Source organism: Nicotiana tomentosiformis, chromosome 2 (assembly GCF_000390325.3).
Source record: "Nicotiana tomentosiformis chromosome 2, ASM39032v3, whole genome shotgun sequence".
NCBI lineage: Eukaryota > Viridiplantae > Streptophyta > Magnoliopsida > Solanales > Solanaceae > Nicotiana > Nicotiana tomentosiformis.
Genome location: NC_090813.1, coordinates 117725058 through 117732502, shown reverse-complemented (window position 1 = coordinate 117732502; position 7445 = coordinate 117725058). Strand labels below are relative to the sequence as shown.

The 7445-nt window shown below is 37.0% G+C and overlaps 1 protein-coding gene across 1 annotated transcript; it reads right to left on the bottom strand.

The window, feature by feature from the left end:
- Positions 1–4967: 4967 nt before the first annotated feature.
- LOC138906659 (acyltransferase Pun1-like) lies at positions 4968–6779 on the bottom strand. Its single transcript, XM_070196012.1, has 2 exons — positions 5979–6779; positions 4968–5730 (listed from the first exon to the last, which is right to left on the bottom strand). Exons 1-2 carry the CDS (start codon positions 6705–6707, stop codon positions 5113–5115), a joined length of 1347 nt encoding a protein of 448 aa, XP_070052113.1. The 5' UTR covers positions 6708–6779; the 3' UTR covers positions 4968–5112.
- Positions 6780–7445: the final 666 nt, after the last annotated feature.

Genomic DNA, 7445 nt, shown 5'->3' with positions numbered 1-7445 from the left:
TCCAATGTCAAACAAGCTAAATAATGCTCCAGAAATTCCATTATGCATGTATCAACTCCCGAACGGCTCGAATCTAGTAACAATTAGTTTGATTCAGTCCACACAATTTATAGGAATTAATTCGATATCAAAATGCTAATATTTTCCACAAAAACTCGAAATTATGCCCTAAAAATCACCCACGAGGCCCATATTTCAAAATCCGATGAAACTTGCAAAATACGACAACCCATCCAATTACAAGTTCAACCATACTAATTTCACTCAAATCCGACTCCAAATCGGTATTCAAACTTGAAAAATTCATTTTGTGACATTATAGAAATTTCGTTCTATTTCTCTTGAAGATTCAATAATCTTACATCAAAAATGAAGATTAATTCATGGAATATAATCACAAGGGAGTTAAGAACACTTACCCCAAGTTGTGTGAAACATTTCCTCCCCAAAATCGCCCAACTCGAGCTCCAAAATCCGAAAATGGGTGAAAATGTTGAACCCTCGAATTTTAAGGTTCTGCTCCAGCGATTTTCGCATATGCGGACAAAATTTGCGCACCTACGCATCCGCTTGTGCTAGCAAAATGTCGCATTTGGGGACTCCACTTGCCTGCCCAGTTAAAGTTTCTGCGTGCATGTCACGACCCGAAATTTCCCAACGATGGGACTATGATGGCGCCTAACATTTCACTTGCCAGGCAAGCCAACGTTAGAGAATCATTAAACCAATTCCTTATTTCCTATCAATAAATAACAATAATTAGCTAAAATAAGATATAACAAGTGCGGAATATCATAAAACTGTGTTAATTACTACCACCCGGATCTAGAGTCACAATTCACGAGCATTCTAGAATTTACTACAAGTAATAGTCTGAAAGAAATACAACTGTCTGAATGAAAGAAACAATATGACATAAAAAGATAGACAAGGACTGCAAGGTATGTAAACGCCGAAAGATCTACCTTGAGTCTACGGACAGTGGACCAATCACAAATCTCGATCAACTTGAGCCGGTATCAAAATCTGTACAGAAAGTGCAGAGTGTAGCATCAGTACAACCGGATCCATGTACTAGTAAGTATCGAGCCTAACCTCGACGAAGTAGTGACTAGGCTAAGGCAAGGCACCTACAATCAACTTGTACAATTTAACAGTGTATACGCAAATAATAGGAATGAAAAACTAAACAGGAAATGTCGGGAGGGGAGACATACTGAGGGGAATACAAGATGAAGAACTACAACAGAATGATCACCGGAACAGTCAATATAACATGAATCAACAGGAATAGTAAATATAGTAAAGAAAAATACACGGCATCACCCTTCGTGCTTTTACTCTCAATCTCACCATAAAATTAATAGAAACGGCACGGCATCACCCTTCGTGCTTTTACTCTCATATCATGGCACGAAATCACCCTTCGTGCATTAACACTCACAATATGGCACGACATCACCCTTCGTGCATTAACACTCTCCCTTACCATAATGCAATGCATAAATAACAACAAGGATATAGAATAACAAGTACAAACTTTACTTCAATATTTGGTTCCATAATATCAATCTCAACTTGAAATAAAAACTCAATTATCACCAGAAAATCCCGTAAACATGATAAGAACGATAATTTGAACAACACTAGTATAACACGTAGCAATTTGGCATAGGAATGAAAAAATATCAGAAAATAGAGAAACATGGAAAAATAGGTAAATTGGCGGCACATAGGTACTCGTCACCTCACATATACGCCTCTCACATAAATTTCACTTAGCAAATAATCTAAGGTTCCTAATTTATTAAATTCAGCGTTTGACACAACACTTACCTCGCTCGGAAGACCACTTAATTCTCAATCACAGCTTTTCCTTTGGAATTCACCTCCAAACCACTCGTATCTATTCAAAATTCAAATATTCCTAAAGGAATCAATTATATTGCATAAATTAAATTTTCTAATTTTTCCTCCAAAAAGTCGAAAAATCGACCCCGGACCCGCTTGGTCAAAACCCGAGGTTCGGACCAAAATCTTTTACCCATTCATCCTCCAGCTCGAATATGTAATTAGCTTTGGAATCTGACCTCAAATTGAGGTCTAAATCCCTAAATTCCTGAAATCTCTATTTTCTACCCTAACCCCTAATTCTACCATGAAAACTCTAGATTTTAGGTTGAAAATTCAAGAAATGGGTAATTGAAAAAAGATGGTTTAGAATCACTTACCAATAATTTGGGGAAGGAATGACTCTTGAAAAATCGCCCCTCACCGTTTGGTTTTCGAGAAAAATGAGTTTTTGGCAAAAATCCCGTTTTGGATTCTTTTTAAGTGTTGGGCGACAGTATTCATCGCGTTCGCGAGAGCACTGTCGCATTCGCGAAGGGTACTGGCTGCCAAGACTTCTTCTTCGCGAGGAATGGCTCGCGTTCGCGCTGAAGGAACAACCAACCCCCTTCCCCCCAGGTCCCCACATGCTTCGTGTTCGTGTGAGCTGGTCGCGTTCGCGAAGGGTAAAATCTCTCATCACTTCGCGTTCGCGATCAGGCCTTCGCGTTCACGAAGAAGAAGTCTCAGCCTCATCAGGTTACTCTTCGCGTTCGCGAGAGGACCTTCGCGAACGCGAAGAAGGATATGACAGACACCAGAATCTGCAGAAACCAGATTTTTTCCGAGTCCAAAACATCCTGTGGCCTAAACATGCACACAAGTCTAAAAACATCATACGAACTTGCTCGCGCGATCAAATCGCCAAAATAACACATAGAACTACGAATTTAGCACCAAGTCAAATGAAATTCTCAAGAACACTTTAAAACTTCAAATTTCTCAACTGGACGTCCGAATCACATCAAATCAACTCTGTTTCTCACCAAATTTCACAGGCATGTCTTAAATATCATAACGAACCTGTACCGGGCTCTGAAATCAAAATACGGACCCGATACTAACTATGCTAAACATCAATCAATTCTTAAAAATAATTAATTTTCAAATTTTTAATTTTTATTAAAAATTCATATCTTGAGCTAGGGACCTCCAAATTCGATTTCGGGCATACGCCCAGGTCACATAATTCAATACGGACCCACCGGGACCGTCAAAATATGAATCTGGGCCCGTTTACCTAAAATATTAACCGAAGTTAACTAAAATCAACTTTTAAGGCAAAAATTCTTATTTTCATTAGTCTTCAACATAAAAGCTTTCCGAAAACCTGTCCGGACTGCGCATGCAAATCGAGGAGGGTTAAAAAATGAGATTTTTAAGGCTTAAGAGCACAGATTCGAGTTCTAAAATATAAGATTACCTTTTGGGTCATCACAGTGCATTCGTCCGCATCTGCGCTCACGCAGGTGCGGAAATTTCCCTTGCACCTGCGACCAATGCCTCACAGCCCTCTGCCCGCATCTGTGCTCCTTCTCGCGCAGGTGCGATTCCGCACCTGCGCACCTCGCTTCAGCGCGCACCTACTCTCACTTGCGACTACTTGTCCGCATGTGCGATTACACCAGAAAGCTTCAGTTCCAACAGTCTTCCAAATTCAAAAATCAATCTGTTAACCATCCGAAACTCACCCGAGGCCCTCGGGTCCCCGTCCGAACATACCAATAAGTTCCATAACATAACACGGACCTACTCGAGGCCTCAAATCATACCTAACAACCTCAAAAATACGAACTACACACTGATTCAAGCCTAATAAATTTTTAAATTTCCAAATTCTACAAACGACGCCGAAACCTATCAAATCACGTCCGATTGGCCTCAAATTTTGCACACAAGTCACATTTCACATTACAGACCTATTCAAATTTCTGGAATCGGATTCCAACCCCGATATCAAAAAGTCATACCCCCGATTAAACTTCCCAAAAATTCAACTTTTGGCAATTCAAGTCAAATTCTACTACGGACCTCCAAATAATTTTTCGGACACGCTTCTAAGTTTAAAATTACCATACGGAGCTATTGGAATCATCAAAATTCGAATCCGAGGTCGTTTACACATAAGTCCGCATCCGGTCACTATTTTAACTTAAGCTTTAAACCTTGGAACTAAGTATTCCAATTCCTTCCAAAACCTCACTAGACCCGAACCAATTACCCCGACAATTCACACAACAACTATAAAGTACAGTTTGAGAAGTAAATGGAAAAACGAGATTGTAATAATCAAAACGACCCACCGTGTCGTTACATTATACCAGCAGATAATTTCACTTGTTAAACAATAAGATTGCCTTCATTGTTGCCATTTTTGGTTCCATGCAACATATACTTTCTAAAGAAAAATTTGCTAGTTAAAGAAGATTCTCATTTTCAAATTGTTTCCACTTCTTAGCAACCGTACGCTATTTTGTCTTAGTAGTAATGTAAAGTACATGTAGGTGTTTCTTTTCACCTAATTTAATAACCCTTTGGAGTGGATGGGTCATAGTAAGTGATACTAATATACATACATGCACTTTTACTAAGTATCTTTTCCTTATCCAATTCATTGATAAGAATATCTATTTATTAGGTGGGACCTACTTAGAACAACAAATTAGATTCCCTATCCCCTTAAACCTTTCTCATCCAACAGCTAATACCGACCGATTTTTATTGATAAAAATTTTTACAATTTATTTTTGTTATGGAAAAAATTAATTGAGCTTGAGCGGGAAAAATTAAATCAAAATTTCAATCGAATTCGTCGGTATACTTGAATTTTTTAACTAAACTTTTTTTTGATAGAAAATATGCAAGTTTGACCATAAAAATTTTAACAATTTATTTTTGTTATGGAAAAAAATAATTGAGCTTGAGCGGAAAAAATTAAATCAAAATTTCGATCGAATTCGGTCGGTATACTTTAATTTTTTAACTAAACTTTTTTTTGATAGATAATATGCAAGTCTGAGTAGGTCTTGGTCAAATATTGACCCATGAATAACCTAGTAGCTATTCGTTGAACCATATCAGCGTTAATCATAAAATACCGTAGTAATCATATTGATGAAACATACAATTACAAATTATATATTGGGTGATAGTTACATATCAGAAAAATCAAACCAACCAAGTAAACAAAATAAAAGGCACGTATTCCACTTAGAAATAATATTAAAGACTTGGAAGTGAGGAGGAGGCAAACTGAAGAAGTTCCTCATCACATTCAAATGCAGACATATGTTGTTTCTGCAACATCACTCGCGCCTCGACGCCTCGCCCAGTTTTGTAATCTTTCAAGAAGAAGTAATTCTTGGAAGGACCATTTGCTAGACACACTCTTTCAGGTTTTCCCAATCCAAAATCTACACTGTAGAGTGGGAATTTGCAAACGTTGCTGCAAAAATACATAGTAGTAGTAGTAGAATTTTCATCTTTTTCTTCAAATGGTAATTTTCCTTTTTTCATGGAATCTATTATTTCTAAGACCAGTTCATTTTCATCAACTTGGTCTTTCTTGTACGCTACCTCAACTTCCTTCCTTAGATTATGAATCAATCTTGGCAACTCAATATCTTGCATAGCTGCTGTGGAGAACGTGGAAACGAGATTTCCAATTGCACTTCGTCGTAGACGAGGTTTGATCATCGTACGTACATTTAAGTAGTGAACCAACTTAGATGGTTGTATATTTGCAGAACTTGCTGCTGCTGCCTTTGTTGCAGATTTGTAAAGAAGTGCACTAACAACTTCAGCCCGTGTTGGGTTCTCTACTCCTGATTCAACTGCTATCTTCAATCCCAAAAAATGTCAGTCTTTTTTTGCAAGAAAAAATTATTTAAGTAGGTGAGACATTTAAGAGTACCTTTAATAAATACATTCAGATCGCTCTACAACAACATCATCGTATAATAATCATTCACTATAAAATGCAAGTTTCTTTTAGAACTAATTTCCATGTTATATTATAATATATGTTCTTTATAATAATACTTTACTGTAACAATAAAAAATAGCTAGTGAACTGGTGGTAGTATTACCTTAGCTCGAAGAGCATCCAATTTGGCAGCTGGAAAAATGAGTCTTTTCTGTACGCACTCACTGACATTAGACATTATTTGTGGAGCAACAAGAGGACCATTTAGTGAAGAAAGAATAGAATCTCCTACAAATCTAGGAGAAGGAACTACAAATCTACGATCACGAGTGACATTAGCCCAATGATTAAGAAAATTAATCACAGAGCAACCATCGCCAATCTTATGCGATAAACATGCACTAATGGCTATTCCCCCACAATCAAACTTACTTAATTGAACCACAAGTAAATTACCACCTTCATAATTATTCTTCCAAGGCAAGTCCTTTGGAAAAACTATACTCTCTGCATCAGTTGCATGAGGATGGTTAAGGATTTCAGACATGGGACAATTAATTTTAACGCTCAAGAACTCAGCTCCCATGTCATTACACTCAACAGTAGCATTGTCTCTCAATATTCCTGCGTAAGGATAGTAAGAGACTAGAGTTTGTGACAGAGATGTCTGCAACAAATCAGCTATGTGGGAAAGATGAGAATTGTTTGACTCTTCTCTTTGCGGTTTAGGGTAAAAAAAGGCCACAGGAATATACATATTACTGACGGACTGATCGACGAAAGATAGCTTGTGAAGTCTAAGTGTAGAAGGGGTGAGAGTAGAAGGTTTGATGAAGGATTTGTCACAAATAGAAACAAGTGATGGTGATGATAATAATCCCGAAGCGGCCATGATATGATTAATGAACAAATAACACTACTTCAATTCCCTAGCTTTATGCGATACTCCTATATATCAATTAATTCCCTAGCTTTATGCGATACGCTATTTTGATGCATAAACGGACACACATATATATACACACAATTGGAAATTAGTATGACACTATGACTATATACGCGTACACATGGAAATACCAAGTATCCGTGACGAAACCAAAAAATTCAATAAGGGTGTTCAAATTTTGAACACCCTTTGCTAGTGGGATATGCAAGAGTGTTCAAAGTTTATTTTTAATCAATAATAAATAATATTTTACCTTATATGTGATATAATTTTTCGGCGAAGGGTGGTCAGTTAACCACCCTTGGGCCAACATAGCTTCGCCCCTGCTAAGTATGACCAATTAGGTATATGTACACTTACCTGGGAAAAAATAAAAGTAGAAATTGATATTTATAGGTTTATCTACAATGACTCCTTCAGTCTTAATTTATGTGATGGTATTTCTTCTTATGTCTAAAAATGACATATTTTTGTATTTATTATTATTGTAACATTAATTTTTTTTTATTCTTAATTAGATAATTTATAGCCGTACAATTTATGACTTGTTTTAAATTACTTTCTCCGTTCCAATTTATGTGAATCTGTTTGACTGGGCACGGAGTTTAAGAAAAAATGAAGACTTTTGAAATTTGTGGTCCTAAACAATTCATAAAGGGGCTAGAGTATTTGTGTGGTTATAAA